Genomic DNA, 16,440 nt, shown 5'->3' on the forward strand with positions numbered 1-16,440 from the left:
TGTCTGTGTATTACTCCTTATATTGGTTCAAGAAATCACAATTTACGTAACATAAGCTTTTATAAAAATATTATACACGTTTATACACAATATTATACCTTATATATCGTTCTATTTAAGTAGAATTGGATATATTTATACAGTTATACATGAAAATAAAGTGACTTAATCAAATATTATAAATGCAACGTATACGTAGCGTCATGTGACTCGCGGCGTCACAGCCTGCCACAGGCGGCCACGGCCTGTCCTAGTTGCTTCACATGCCACATGCCACATGTCACCCGACTCCATTACCTAATGCTGCCTGACCTGTGCCCTGACGTCACTCTTACATACGATCAAGCATTTGGGTGGGCCCTGTAATATATACGCGTATAAAATAAAGCTGTGACCTTAAATAGCACCTAATAGGTGTTTTGAATGTATTAATATAAATACGTTTTATTTGTCTGTTTTAGTATAACAAAACGCGACATTGGGTGCCAATAATTAACATGCTTATTACAGGTTTATTTGGTTCCTGTACAGGGAAAATGATTATTTTCATTTCCTCGTCAAAAGAGCGCGGCATTGAGATCCGCCGCCGCTGTAAACTAGGAGGGTAGTAACTTTACCTACTCTGCTATGTGCGTACTTTATAGAAAACGCTATTATTATACGCCTACATTACATGTTAGATATTTCACGTAATTTCTTTTGTCTCATACTGGTTACTACAAACAAATTCCGCAATAAGATAAGTAAGTAGTCCGAGTGCTTGTACAGACTGTGGGGCCACGTGACATCTGACCTCTTATCAGCCTCTTATCAGCCACCGCGCTCCCCGCGCCGCACTCCCGCCGGGACGCCTCGCTCACTTCACTCGCACTGTGGTAAGCTCATTGTTAATTAATTCATATTTAAAAATTAATATTATATTATTTGTGAGACTCGGTCCTTTCAGTACTATGAGATAATGCGGTGCTGCCTGCCTTGATACATTTTATTATTCGGTTATTATTTTACCAATGGGTTGTTGGCATGCCAATATATATTTCCGTACATTCAATAATACTAATCCAACAATAGTTGAACAAGATAACCTTCGTGCTAATTTATTTTTACTTTAGGTACTTAAGTTATTTTATACTGTATGATCGAAATTTCCTTTATATGAGAATGTAGCTACTAGTCTTACATGAAACTAAGTAAATACAGGAGGAAGGGACAGAAGTAAAAAAAATATATTGTTTTTTCTGCAGCATGCGAGGATAAGTTAAAATGTGGATATTACTGGCACTGTTAGCGTCGAGCGCGCTCGCCTGCGATCTGATCCCGGGGGACGACGCCGGGGCCAAGTCTCCTGGAGACAACTTCTACAGGCTGATCATTAACGGAGAGGTGGAGAGATATGCGCCCGAACAGCGATACGTTGGTAAGCCACTCCAGTGACTACATACAAATACATAATAATGAGAACACTAAACATCGCGAGCGCGCTGTGAGCGGCGAGCTGTGAAGTACACAGTAACTCGTACACAGCCACATCTCGTCGGCCTCCGTCGGTTGTGGCATAATTCTGTGCAATACATTCATGCATTTGCATCCTTGCAGTAACACTCGTCGGGTCCCGCACACACAATATAGTCCAACAGTTCACAAGGTTCCAAATAAAAGCCGACCCCCTAAACCCTGCGGACCCACGCACTCCCCGCAAGCAGGGGCAGTTCCAGCTGTTCGCAGATACTCTCACCAAATTCGACGAGGAATGCACTAACTCGGTCATAGAAGCTGATGACCTGCCTAAGACTGAAGTGCAGGTCATGTGGAAAGCTCCTCCTGCTGGATCTGGATGCGTTTTGCTCAAGTAATGTCGGTTTCATTATATTAGGATGTTAAGTTATATTTGTAGTTAGACTTTTCACATTCCTTGGTCGCGACTGAGTTACAATTATGGATACCACAATATAATACATCAAGGACGTACACAAAAAATCTATCAGACTTTGCCACTAGTATTATTTTAGCTTAGGGCAAATTTCTTTTGTCTGTTTCTAGTGTAATATTATTTAAAAAACAAGGCACAGTAACAGAAATTCTACCTAATTATAGTTTGAAGTGGAATATTTTCGATCAATAGTGTTTGTCATAATTAAAGAACTGAATTAATAATAGGGCGATGGTGTACGAGAACGCGTCGCGCTGGTTCGCGGAGGACGGGCAGCTGTCGCGGCGCGTGTGCGAGGACGTCGCGCTCTCTGCGCCCGACTGCTGCGCCTGCGACGACGCCAAGTACAGGGTGTGTAGTTGACCTACGACGTAGATAAGTTTGAAAACTCCCTACACTTATATAATATTCTGTTACGTTGTTGGTAGGTGGTGTTCTCCGGTCTGTGGTCCCCTCAGACGCACCCGAAGGACTTCCCGACAGCTGCTCTGTGGCTGACGCACTTCTCGGACGTAATCGGTGCCACACACCGCAAGAACTTCTCCTTCTGGGGGGAGGGGGAGATCGCCACTGATGGCTTCAGGTCAGTATAGTGAGGTTTAATGCTGTTTTGAAATTCCTATAATTTAAGATGTATTTAATAATATTCTAATTTTCATATAATTTTTTTTTTACATAAGTATATATAAAAATAAAAAATATGTTTCTTTAGTATTTATTGTATCAAAATATCTGTGTTACAAAAAAATATATATTGATATATTTAATTTTGTGCACTTTTCATATATCATCTAAATTCTTAAAAATATTTTTATCCAATTTCTTTTGATTTTTTTTATTGATTTACTTACCTATTAGTCATTATTAAAGCAAAGTTCATAAGTTTTATTATAATTAATGATATAGGTACATATAACGTGTTTTATAATTATCCTTGGATAATAGGGTGAACAGTAAAATTGCCTAAGGGCACAAGCAAATAGTTGCTTTTCATACACAACAATAAGTTGCTTCCTCGTCTCAGAACAAAAATACATTTTAATTTTGTTGGTTTTCACTATATAAGATACAATTTTGTTGTGTTCCCGTATATAAGTCACGAAACATTCATTTGCAAAAAATAAAAATGAACCTACCGATAGCGTTATTAGAGTAGTAGATATATGAATCCTTTCGCAATGTATTGTTAATGCGACGACAGCATGTGGTAAGCTGTCATGTAGGGCAACTCGTATGTCAGTCACTCAGTCTACATATGCAAGTATCTAAATATTTACAAGAGATGTATTGGTGTCAGGTCGTTGGCAGAGTGGGGCTCGGTGGGGCTGCTGGAGCGCGAGCTGCGCCAGCGCGGCGCGGCGCTGCGCTCCATTGTGAAGGCGGGTGGGCTGTGGCACCCGCGCCTCAACCACAACACCAGCGCGGCCTTCACGGCCGACCGCCAGCGCCCCTACCTGTCGCTTGCCTCCATGTTCGGTAACACCTCCACGCGTCAAAGATGGCTGCGACAAACAAATTACGGCGCCCTTACTTGCTTCAACGTCTTCCGATCTTACTTGCCCAAAAATCATAAGAACATTCAAATCCTATAATGTATGTCACAGGGCCGTCCCCGGACTGGGTGGTGGGTGTCAACGGACTGAACCTCTGCAACCAGGACTGCACGTGGGTGGGGCAGAAGGTGGTGGACCTGTTCCCTTATGACGCTGGAACTGATAGCGGAATATCTTATATGGTAACCATTTTGCTTCTACGGCAAGTTTGTTCCTTGCATTTATAGAATTGAAAGTATAGTAAGAATTTAGTATTTAAAATTGGTTATCTCTATATATATTAAAACAGTAAAATAATTGTGTCCGTATATTTTGTATTTTTCACTGAAATGGATAGAGGAGCACTTAAAAAGAATAATACGAAGCAAAAATTTTTTTTGAATTTCATGTCTATCTGTCTGTATGTATGATCACGCTAATCTCTGAAAGTACTGAACCGATTTACGTAAAACTTTCACCAATTTCTTTGTTTTAACCTAGCTTAACATCTAAAGTTTATTTCGTCAAAATAGTTTCCTTAATTAAATGTTATAGCTATTTGAATGAACTCAAGGCATGAGTTTGCCTGCAAATATATAGCAATCCATATCTATACTTATAATAAATCTGTATTTTAAACTGACTATCAAAACAAGGAGGAGGTTCTCAATTAATTATTTTGGATTCGATTTCTATATTGGATTATTCGATTCGATTTGGGTATGTTTTGTAATATGCAATCATATCAGTTATTTTACAAAGAATATTATAATATTATAATCCTTACCCAAATCAATAATTTAACATTTAAGGCAGAGACATTAACATATTTCTGACTGTCAGTCAATTCTGTTTATTAAATGAATAATCATGTAGTTCAAGCGGGCGAAGCCGCGGAGGGGCCGCTAGTCCCTAATATATGACCACTAGCACTACCACTAGCGGACCCGGACGCGGCTACGCCTGCTTGAAATATAAGTATATAATTTCTATAGAAATATAACTTCAATCTAGATGAAATGCTAAAAGTGACTATTATATTTATATTCATAAGGATGAATATCAAAATGACGCGGTAACGAACGCGGTCGCGTAGCGACGACGGTTGTTATTAACATGGCAGAATAAATTGCATGTCAAATTAGAAAGTATTTTAATTTATTAGTATATATGTGTAATGTAATATTATATAGCCTATAGCACTTCTGAAGAATGCAGCTTTCATACAAAACAAAAACATAATAAATCGAACCAGTAGATCCAGAGATCTTAGCGTTCAAACAAACAAACAAACAAACAAACTCTTCCGCTTTATTATATTAGTATAGATTAGGGAGTATGATATTTTTTTATAAATTAAATAACATCCATGTGCTCACATTTGCTCGTACCTTTTATAAGATAATTTATTGAAATAAAAATTTTGGTGATTTATCTTCATATTAAGACTTAAAATCAAATATTTCAAAGGTTTTTCTTGCGTATCTTGTATACATATAATATGTATGTAATATTCTTTTTTTACCTTATATCCAGAACCGTCGGACGGTTTTACTTAATTAAGATACCGTTAGATTCGTTTTAGCAACCCAAAGTGTTCTTAGATAGGTGACGCCATTGGACTTAGTGAAAAAAAAAATATTGGTTTGGAATACCACAATATGGGTATTAAATTCAAAAGGTCAACACGAGGATTTTAAAAAGGTATATCATGATTATCATTATCATAATGAATCCTAATAAAAAAGTGAAAAATAAAAATAAAAAAATAAATAAATCAAAGCCCCGATTGCATAAAACTTAAAAGAAAATAAACAAGCTAAATAGTTTATTAGGGTGAGCAGTCGGGACCTATAAGTAATTCTTCAATCGAAAAATTTTTTACCAGGAACTCCGCATAAATTGAAGAGGTCCCGACTGTTAATCCTAATAAACTATTGAGCTTGTTTATTTTCTTTTTAGATTTATGCAATCGTGGTTTTTCTTTTTTTAAATATTTTTTTATCGCAATATAATTTACACATATATAATTATTAAACTCCTTCTTTACTCCAGTCTCCAAACTCAGAAACGGTCCCCCGTGAAAAAATGTACCGCATAACCACCATGTACCCCGAGGACCCTCGAGCACCCTTCTACAACCCCGACAAGAAGGAAATGAACCCCATGGCACGTCTATACCTCACCAGAGACAAACTAATACCTCGCGCCTGCGACGAGCAGACCCTGCAGTCGATGGTGCTGGAGGAAACGGAAAATACAGAATCTGTTAATCGCCGTGAGTTGTATTATTTGTTATTATTTTTTTGACGTTTATCTATAAGTTAAAATAAAATTGAAGTTTCTCTGTATTTTAACATAGGTAGTTGTGTTTTTGCAAATTATGAAGTTGTTATTTACACGATACTAAACACAAACAAACTATTTAAGTTGGCTTTGTCGAATGACTTTCACACAAAAAGGTAAAGTTGGTAATATATAATATGTGACTACAGCTGAGTGCGCCACCACCGCGTGGTCCGCGTGGTCGGCGTGCTCCGTGACGTGCGGTAAGGGGCTGCGCATGCGCACGCGCGAGTACGGCGCGCCGCAGAAGGCGGCCATGTTCGCGTGCGACCGTCAGCTCGTCTCTAAGGAGATGTGCGTGGCCGCCGTGGCGGAGTGCGAGTCAGTATAGCTCTATACATCATTTAAACATCCATCATACAAAAAACTAAATCTAAATGAGTTATTGGGTAACATATACGACCGGCGTTTTGCTTACTATGTGGTGGAGGACATTGAAAAAGACCGAGCGATCGAGCGACAGCGACACAGTCTAATTATTGATTACAAATAGTATAGATTTAAATATTCCAAAGCTGAGTTATTTATTGACGAAATTCATTTATTTACATATGTATACGGCCTATACCCGTTGTAACTCAGTAAAATAATCTTCAATATATTAATTAGCTAACGCATGTATAGATCGAAATAGTAGCTCTTATTAAGATTTGTTATAGTGTAACAATAGCTCGTATCCATGTCATTCAAATAGATAAAATATTTCATAGGCAACAAAACAAAGCATAAAAATAGTTTAATTTAAAACTCTTTCTTTATCTATTTTCGGGTGAAACGAATTGAAAATGTACTCCACATGCTCGCTTCATTCTTGCCGTTCGAAAATAAAGAAGGAAGAAGACTATAGAAGAAGAAATATTTATTTTATTCCTTTAAACGGAAATTAAATAACAATAATGAAGCACTGTTGTAATCCTGTATGACTGCAGAGGCGACTCGGCCAACCTGGCGTCTCCGGACGAGGAGGACAGCCTCGCCGGCGCCGGCCTCGACGCGGGCGGCGTCTGCGAGACCTCCGCGTGGGGCGACTGGAGCGAGTGTTCCGTCACGTGCGGCGTGGGGTTCAGCACCCGGCGTAGACACTTCCTCAATCAGATGGGATTCAAGAAGTGCCCGCTTGTTGCTATTGGTAAGGTGCTTCCATATAGCAGAATAGGCAGAATGAACCCAGTGTCTAGACCCTCCGTTCCTGATATTATATAACAGTGTATGTAGGATTTATCAATTAGTAATCCACTATCACAAATAACTTGGAACACTTTTCACTACTAAAAAATTATAGATTTTTTTATTATTATTATTTATTTATTGATCCACCAACATTTGTTTACATAAAAACATACAAAAAAGATACATAGTACATGGAACTAAGACTAAATGTAACAAACACTTACAGGTCGATACATCTTGCTATATTAGACCGAAAATAAACTCCTAAGCGTAGGCAGATAACAAGTAGAAAAGAAAATATGATAAATTTAATATATTTTTAGCATGTTTGACTTTTGGTGTTCAATATTAATCGAATCTTGCTAGTTGAATCAGCATTAATGTCAAATAGGTTACTGTATTCATTAACCAACTTGAAAAGTCTAGGAACAGGAGAGTATGATGCAAACACTGTTTTCTGGGGTAGGGGATAAAGGAGAGTCTTTATATTACGGGGAAACCTCGCTGGTATACGTATATTAAACTTATTGAGAAACTGAGGGCAGTCAATTCAGTTGGTAAATATTTTAGAGACAAAAAATATATCTAACCGCCTTCTACGTTCTTCTAAAGAAATCATTCGGAAATATTAATTGCTGACAATAAGAAGGTAGTTTCTTTTTTGAAATTCCGTTCGAGAATAATAGGTACCGTAAGAATCTTTTTTGTATATTATATTATTACTAGAGAATGGCTTGCAAAGTGAAGTCTCCATACTACTGAACAACATACTAAGATGCTGCGAACAAGAGATGTATACAGTATCCGGACTCTGTTATACGAACCCTAGTAGTTTTGGGCCCCGATTTACTATTTGTTCAATGTGAGGTACAAATGTTGATTTTTTATCAAATAATACACCTATTCTTTAATGTTATTTTGTGCAATACTATTTATTTATTAGGCAAGCCAACGTAACATACAAAAGATACAAACATTTAAAAAACAAAGTACAAAGGTTTAAAAATGATTTACATTGTACATCACACTTGCAGGCTAGCTCAACATGATTATAACTAAAAGCAGGTATTCTAAAAACCTTATATTCTACACCTAATTTAAAAACAACTTAAAATGATTCTACAACCATACTACCAAAATTTATGAATAAAAAATATGTATATAGATATTACATTAGTTAAAAAAAAAATAATAAGACTATACTATATTGAAATGAGATGATATTTCTTTTCCGATAATATCTTACAAAAAACACTTATTTGGATTGAGATCCATTTTATTGTTCCGACACCAATTGAGAAGTTCATCAAGATCTTTTTGAAGGCGAAATAAATGTTTGAGAAGTTTTATTTATTTGGTTTGCATTTTGTTTCAAGCCCAAATGAATAGACTATAATTATACAAATATAATTATGCTTCTCATGGAATCATCGGTTTTTTTTAAATAACGCACCTGCTAACATTTCATTCAAATTACAATCCTTACTAGTTTTAAATATCCTCTAACAACTCTCGACATTTTGTTGGATGAATCTATAATTTTGCAACCATAAATACTGTCCACACAGAGGACACGCGCAAGTGTATGGGGCCGCCGTGCACGGAGGCCGAGTTGGAGTCGGAGGTGGGCGACCCGCAGTGCCCTACTACACCGTGGTCGGCGTGGTCGCCGTGCTCCGCTACGTGCGGCCGCGGTGTTAAGTTCCGCACGCGCCTGCTGCTGGTGCCGGCCGACCGCGCGCCCGACTGCGCCGCCAGGGTGGAGCTCATGCAGCAGCAACCCTGCACTGAGAGGGAGGATTGCGCTTTGGATATGATTACGGCTAAACGTGAGTACATGCGTGCTAATAGACAATTAATACTCAAGTTCTTATAGTTTTTTGTTTGCTTAAATGATTTTCGCTGGTTTTCTTTTTAATTTGCGTTTTTTATTAAACGTTTTTTATTAAACGTGTTTTTAAGTATTTTTTGATTTAAAATAAATAGTATACAAACACCAAACGCCCTAAACTGTTTTTATTTGATAGATGATTTTCCGTTTTTTATAATTTAAGACAAAACTGTGGAATGATTATTTTATTACATCAGTCACATCCATTATTTAATAAACACATGGACCAATGATACCTAGAGTAATAAGAGGAATAAAGATGACTACGTATAGATATATTATCTATATTATTATATTGTTATTTAGGAAAAAAATAATCTATATATTTAACATTATATAACGGAACATTTATATTATTTAGGTTTCTTCGCTCTGGTATCGAGGCAAAAGCGCCGCGTTGAGTTCCGCAACTCAACACGCAATGCCTCCAGAACTCAGCGTAAAGTGGGGAATGGAGTGTGTTAACACTATGTTCCCTCTGGCTCTGCTGTGTGAGGGATACAGCGTGAAGCTAATTTATTTATTTTATTTATTTATTTAGTTGACTACGCTTCTAGTGTAATATTGAATACGCTATACTTACAAAGTTTAAATGTAACTCACAGAGCTTGCGATCAAAATGCTCGAAATACTTTAAATATATAATTTATATTCAAGTTTACTACTATCACTGCCTGCAGGTATCTGCATGGAGGAGCCGCAGCAGGGCCCGTGCCGCGGCGTGTACCGACGTTGGGCCTTCGCGGCCGCCAAGGGCATGTGCGTGCCCTTCACGTACGGCGGCTGTCGCGGCTCCCGCAACAACTTCCTGTCGCAGGACGACTGCCTCGCCACCTGCTCCATCGTGCTCGGTGAATCATGTCTCATTGTAAACGAGATTGTTGCCAATTCGCGCGTTATATCTCGCCACTTAACACAATTCGGGAGGAAAGAAGAGAACGGAATACTTTGAAAACAAAGTAAATTTCTGCCTATATTAAATGTAAATATGTAAAGACCAAATCAAGGTCAAGCTGGGTAGCTTTGATTCTTCGGGTAACATGAACAGTGGGACCTCGAACTAATTTCGATAGTTTTTCCATATGATACAATACCTACCATTTTTATTTAATATGTTCATTTTAATTAATAATTGTAAATTTTAAAAATGTAAAGAAACTTTAAGAGTCAGCACTAGGAAAATACACGTATAAATAAGATAATGTTACTTTAGCACCATTAACATCAAATGTGCTGAATTAATTGCTGTCTGCAATAAAAAAAATTAAAAAACCGGACAAACGCGAGTCGAGCTCGCCCACTGATGGTACCGTTCAAAAATTGGAGGTCTCGAGCTTTTTCTGAAATTAAAACTTACCTTAGCCAGAGCCCTTTTATCCGACACCTCACTTGAATTAGCGGCTTCAATACCAAATTTTGCCCCCCTTTTAAGGCTATTATATTTTGAGTTTAACCTCAAATGTATAATTACTGAACTGAACTGAACTAATACTACCTGTAGATTCTAACTGCCAAATTTCATAATTATAGGTCAGCCGAAAGTATCCTTTTTCTTTTTTTCCTTTTTCTTTTCTTTTCAATTTTGATTCCCTGTATAGTGTCGATACACGCGTTTTTTGCTATACTCGTAAAGGCATACCTTTTATTCAAGTAAATGTAGAAATGCGAATGCTGAATATATGTTTTGAATTTTAACTCGATATAGCGTTCCTGAGATAAAAGACTTGGGACATACAGACAGACAGATGGACAGACGGATGGACAACGAAGGTATCTTTATAAGGGTCCCTTTTTTCTTTAAAAGATACGGAACCCTAGAAATAAGTATGTTGATGTTGTATCGATTGTAAATACCAGTAAAATTAGTATAATAGAGCCTGGGTTTGTATAATTGATGACGATTTAGGGGGTGGTTGTAAGCATTTTCAAAAAGTCTGTTCATAATAATGTCAGTATTGTCAGTCTATGATCTGGATACATTTATAAATTGAGTGCGAATATTTGTATTTAATTTATAATTCATTGCTTACGGATAATTTTGTGACCTATTGACTAACCATGCCATGGTTCTCTTCTCACTATTGTCCAATGTCAACAAAGTGTTTGTTCGGCACTTTCCGTCTAATTACCGAGACATTGTCGATTTTTTTTTATTTTTTTTTATTCTCATTTGATAACCTTTTTTTTTTATTTATTTATTTTTATTAATACTATTTTACAATATATAAAAAAGTTAAACTATGTCCTGCAAAACTCTTTGTGAGTTTGACTGCAGGATCCCGAGTCTCTATACATATGATTTAAATTAAAATTACATTAATATTAGATCAAAATCAAACCAAGAAGTATTTTCTGTCAAATGTTCAATTAAGAGTTGACAGAAAATACTCCCTAAGTTTAATTTTAAACCTCCTTAAGATTGGCGGAATTCAACGCCGTCCACTGCTATTGCGCATTTTTTGTTATTTAAATCGGAAAGAAATTTTGAGTAAATTGTTACAAAATTATAAGGTGCATTGTATTCCTCACTCACAGGCGTAATGAAAATTAAAAACGAAAACAATGCACTTTAATTATTTGGAGTTGTTTTGAGTTGTACAAGTTTATTCAGTCAGTCTCGAGAAGCGCAATAGAACGGACCCTGAGCGGTCGTCCTTGACCGGTTATTGACAAAGGTTCATTATTACAAGTCATGGAATCGTGACACAGATTTAAAAACCAGATATTAAAAATAAATTACTACTTTTCATGTTAGTTTTTGCACACAAGTGATTTGTGTAACTGTTATACTTTATGAACCTGAATACGTGTAGACAATAGACATCAGGAAAAACCAACTCTATGTAAAATGTTTCTTTTTTATCTGTCTCCGCTTTCTGTTTCTACGAGCGTCAAGTGACGAGACTCAACTCCGCCCGTAGTTATTGCAAATATAATTCAAAAATTCCCTTTCCTTGCTCTTTGGAACTTACCTAACCTTAACTGTCGTTCTAATTCATGGAGGATGTAGTGAGTTGACACACTAAGTCAGAAGCAAATGAATGACTCTAGAATCCTATACTTATAATTAAATCGTGACTAATCAGAAAACTACTACTGGGGGCATTTAATAATATAATAGTACCCGAAAAAATGATTTGAAATTTTTGGTCTGTCTTTTTTATGGAAAAAGACAAGATAAACAAGCGTATGGGTCACTTAACCCCGTATAAGGGGTAGGGGTACCGCAGGGGCGTTGTCTGTGCGTTTGTTCACGCTTCATTTAAAATCGGTTCATAAATAAAAAGGCTACATCAATTATAAATAGTGTAAATAATGCAGTTATTTTATTCAACTGTCTTGTTGTAATGGCTGAAGTATTGTTTGTAACTTTATTATTTGTATGATGAAGAAAAAAATCGAGAGAAATAGAAAGAAAAATTGCAGAGCGCACGTCGTGGCGTAGTGGCACAGGCCTGTGACTACAACTCGCCGGTTCTGGGTTCGATTCTCACTCGGGGGAATGAATTATTATTTATTAATATGTTTATTGCTTCGCCACTCTTTTTGCTCTGGTACTAGATACTAAAGCAAAAAGCGCGGCGTTGAGTACCGTCGCTCTACACGCAATACCGCGAAACATTCGACGGATAGCGGAGAATAGTGTCTTAACACTAGTTTCCCTCTGCTAACCCTGCTATATGTGATATAGCGTAAGGCTGAAAAAAAAAACAACAGTATAGACAAAGAGACTAAAATAATAAATCATTTTTTCTTAAATACAGTTAAATAAATAGTTATATAGTTCAAGCGGACAAAGCCGCGCGGGTGAGGCTAGCCTTATTTTCAAAGTACGTATTTATGTACATATCGTACATATATCTGACTTGCTACGAGTCAAATACCTCTTTGAAGTAGTTAAATTAGAGTAGTTAAATTTCCAGCGCTTTTTCTGAAAAGCCTAAACAAATGATAACCATTGTATAAATTAAATTAACCTCAATCATCTTTTTAAAGGACGCGGAGCTAGAATTCGTACATCGCCGATAACGTCCGTCTGTTTGCGAACGTGGACTCCGCGAATCTTATTTAGATAATTTTTTATAATTGGGTCCGTGAGTCATTACATGACCTCACTTAAGAATCGCGCCAGCCCCCGTTACACATACTCGTAGGTGTTGCTGTTATTTATACTAAAGTAACGTAATACACCTACGTAATTAGTTTAAATGAAACAAACTATAAAAGATATATAAGTAGAGGAATGCTTATATTTTATGAGGCTTATTCCAGACACATGCCATAACGCAAGTCATGCTAGAGCCGGTCCATTAGGACCGATCATAATTATTTAAGCAGTTATAAATAAATGTTAATACTGTTGAATAATAATATTTTTTTCTGTAATTCAGGTGGAGCTGCTCCTGGGGCATCACCAGGTGCCCAAGCCGCACCGGTAGCCTCATCCGACTCCGGTCTCAGCATTAACTCCATCGTGCCTGCTTTGACTGGTAAATGTGTACAAAATATTAGAAATATATTTAATGGCACATACTACACTATACAGTGGAGTTAAACGTAATTATCTAAGTTGTCTCAGTAACTTTACGCGTCGGAGGCTCGCTAGAGAGCATCATCGAGACTGCATCGATGTCGAGTGTTTAAATGAGATAACTTTACGAACAATTTATTCAAGAAAAACAAGTGGTGGTGGCTTACTTTTAATTTGTAAATTCAACGGTTCAGCAGCTGATTGTATTTGTCTTTTACTTAAACCAACAGAGAACTGTAGCGCTTAACAAGGAACTAAGTAGATAGTAAATACGATTATTATGTTTGGGTTCTACCGATTTTAATAGGGCATTCAGAAGAAAATTTTGTTACTAACGGCTGCACTGTTTTTATGGAACTTTTACTGAAAGATATATAGACCGACTTTCCCTATATACACTTAAATGATATTAAAGAAATATTGATGTAGTTCAAGCGGGTGAAGCCGCGCGGTGCCGTGCAATGTAGGACCGCACCGGTACACTAAAGTTACTGCTTCAAACCTGAGAAGAACCGGTGTAAGACACTCAGCGAGCATTTTTTTAAAGAATAATTTCCGGATTTTCTATTATAAAAAACTGTCCCTGTGTGCAGGCGTGGCGCAGGCGCAGGCGGCGCCGGGCGCGTGCGTGCTGTCGGGCTGGAGCGCGTGGTCGCCGTGCAGCGCCACGTGCGGCGTGGGCTACCAGGAGCGCAGCCGCACCGTGCTGGTACACACTTTGTATTTTTTCATAGCTTTTCTTGAGCCCACGCTGGATTTCTGATTTTTGTGAGTAGGCAGAGGAACCGTCTAATTTTCTTAAAGAGCTCAACGATTCGCTTCTTACCTGAGCAAGCCAAAAAAATAGAACATTCTACCGACTGCCTAGCGGGAACCGAACGCGCAAACGTCGCGTTTACACTCAGACACTGTCCCACTGCGCCGCGACAGTGTATTATCTAGCTATGAAGACAGCGAGGAGCGCTCCGCTGCACGCCCGACGTGACGTGTCGTGGTCGTCGATAGACTTCGATTATTGAAGGTATTACTAGGGATTAGTAATACCTAGTAATGATCGCAGTCGATCTTTGTTCTGGCTTGGAGAGTTTGTGTTAGAAAAACTGTTTATGTAAAAAAAATATAATAAATCTTTTCTACTACCGATTGTAAAAATTGCTTTCAGCAGGAGAATAGTTTAATGTTTAGTATATTTTTTTGATAATTAGGAATTGTCAATCCCCTATTTTATTTGAATATAAGGAAGAGATACACAAAATGGTAGGTACTAGCGAGGGTGTCATGGTGAGAATGAAGAAGAACGTGCTTAGCTGGTTTGGGCACGTCGAACGAATGAGTGATGAAAGAATGCCAAAAAAGATCTATGTTGGAAAAGTGAGCGGTAAGACAGGTAGCGGGAAAGGTAGGGGGGATAAGTTGACCTTCGAAAACACAGTATCCAAGATACCTACGGAAGGAAGGTCACGTAAAAAGCATGAGGATCCCCCGAGGGCATGTGTGAAAAGGTTGATGACTGTTTTGTTTGGCGTTCCTTCTCCGTTCCCTCTGACGACCCGCTAGGGATAAAGCGTGAAGCTCTTTATGTATGTAGGAAAACTTTGCTGTACTAAGACCCGTCTTCATTCCGCGATTCCAACACATTGGCGCGACATTTTGTACTCGCGCCGCCACTCCAGCCACCTGTTCAAACTGAACTGTGAAAAGTGTTGTATAATATAATGTAAAATAAAATCACCACTTTACAAAATTATATACATTTTAATATTGAATTATTAAATTAATAGGATATTTTTGTCACAAATGTCTGCGTACCTATACATAACCGTTGTATTCAATTAGGCCACTACAAACAGTTTTGTCAGTCCTGCATCAGTGACGCCAGGGCTACCACAGTCCCGGGTCTGTTCTGGTCTGTTCTTTCTAATATGTATGTCAGTCTCGGGTCGGTCAGTGACGTCACCGAGATCGAACGTGTGGGTTCAACAAACTTATATCAAGTGGAGGTAGTTGACTATATTTTGTAGTATTTTATAATATTGAGGCCGTCGTGGCGCATTCGATCCTCACTCGCGAGGAAGTCAAGTGTTCGCTCTAGTGTCGAGCCAATGCGCGGCGTTGACTTCTGCCACTCAACACGCAACGCCTCAAAGTGCAAGGTCGTTACAACAGTGCCTGTGCTCCTCGAGCCTATACTTTACATATATATACTTAAACCTCGGCCTATATATAAATATCATGCTAAATATATAGACGAATGTTATATAATTACACTTGCAGAAGGCGGCCGGCGAGGGCGCGGCACCGTGCCCCGCGCGCCTCGTGCGCCGCCGCCGCTGCTCGCGCGCCTGCTAGGCGTGCTAAGCGAGCACGTGAGGTCCTGGGCCACTGACGGATACACTACATGTTGCGAAGCGAGCATCAATTATTTTCTAAACTCAATTATAGTTACATTAATGACCTGATCGTTATCTATAGCAGGCGCCCAGCGTTACCCAGAGGAGACAAGAACCACCTGCGTGGTCATATCTATATGTTTCTCACATATCAATATCTTTATTATTTAAGTTATGAATGTTTCCAGGAATGTTCTAAGGTACGTAAGTTACAAGAATTATCACAGTTAATATTTCAGTCTACAGTTACCGTAACGTAAAGCAGTGTCTACTTAATACTCATTTATATATTATTTTTATTTTTAAATAAATGTTACTGCAAAAGAATGTTTTTTATTAATTCTTAAAAATATATATATATTTTATATTTAATAATAATTTTTCATTGTTCTGTATAAGTGGAGTAAGAATTGTATTTAAAAAGGTACAATATGTTAACTATAAACTATGAATCTTTACTTGGTTGAGGTGTTTTAAAATCAATAAAACCAAGTACTAATTATAAAGTATAAACATCATTGTTTCATAATATATCAGATAAGCTGTTCTGAATTAAATATCGATATATCTAAGAAGGCCAAGGTTTGAGAGTCGCACCGCGAGTTCCGCACAACCGAGTACTGCCGCGAGCGGCACACGAGAAACTGCAC

The 16,440-nt window shown here is 37.8% G+C and overlaps 2 protein-coding genes across 4 annotated transcripts in view; one reads left to right on the forward strand and one right to left on the reverse strand.

The window, feature by feature from the left end:
* Positions 1–16,440, reverse strand: part of LOC146529764 (phosphatidylcholine:ceramide cholinephosphotransferase 2-like) — a 70,232-nt gene that overhangs the window by 32,664 nt on the left and 21,128 nt on the right. The gene's annotated exons all lie outside the window — the stretch shown is intronic.
* Positions 244–16,117, forward strand: fat-spondin (extracellular matrix protein f-spondin). 3 transcript variants are annotated; one of them, XM_085200539.1, is made up of 15 exons: positions 244–875; positions 1,245–1,417; positions 1,597–1,849; positions 2,158–2,281; positions 2,359–2,513; positions 3,228–3,406; positions 3,535–3,665; positions 5,518–5,740; positions 5,958–6,129; positions 6,738–6,937; positions 8,547–8,807; positions 9,550–9,720; positions 13,261–13,359; positions 13,994–14,109; positions 15,675–16,117. In XM_085200539.1, exons 2-15 carry the CDS (start codon positions 1,264–1,266, stop codon positions 15,747–15,749), a joined length of 2,313 nt encoding a protein of 770 aa, XP_085056665.1. In that variant the 5' UTR covers positions 244–875; positions 1,245–1,263; the 3' UTR covers positions 15,750–16,117. The 3 variants fall into 3 exon arrangements, with proteins under 3 accessions (XP_085056665.1, XP_085056668.1, XP_085056667.1); XM_085200542.1 differs by having other exon boundaries at positions 871–995; XM_085200541.1 differs by lacking the exon at positions 244–875 and adding an exon at positions 954–1,112.

The sequence above is a fragment of the Heliconius melpomene genome, chromosome 17 (genome assembly GCF_056956725.1).
Source record: "Heliconius melpomene rosina isolate 202511_hmr_F chromosome 17, ASM5695672v1, whole genome shotgun sequence".
In the NCBI taxonomy this organism is placed as follows: Eukaryota; Metazoa; Arthropoda; class Insecta; order Lepidoptera; family Nymphalidae; genus Heliconius; species Heliconius melpomene.

What these genes read in the sequence shown, in the direction of transcription:
- fat-spondin (XM_085200539.1), top strand. Translation starts at nt 1,264, where the DNA reads ATGTGGATATTACTGGCACTGTTAGCGTCGAGCGCGCTCGCCTGCGAT. An exon ending in GTGCCCGCTTGTTGCTATTG is followed by an intron (nt 6,938 to 8,546) that starts GTAAGGTGCTTC and finishes CTGTCCACACAG; the next exon opens with AGGACACGCGCAAGTGTATG. An exon ending in AGCGCAGCCGCACCGTGCTG is followed by an intron (nt 14,110 to 15,674) that starts GTACACACTTTG and finishes TTACACTTGCAG; the next exon opens with AAGGCGGCCGGCGAGGGCGC.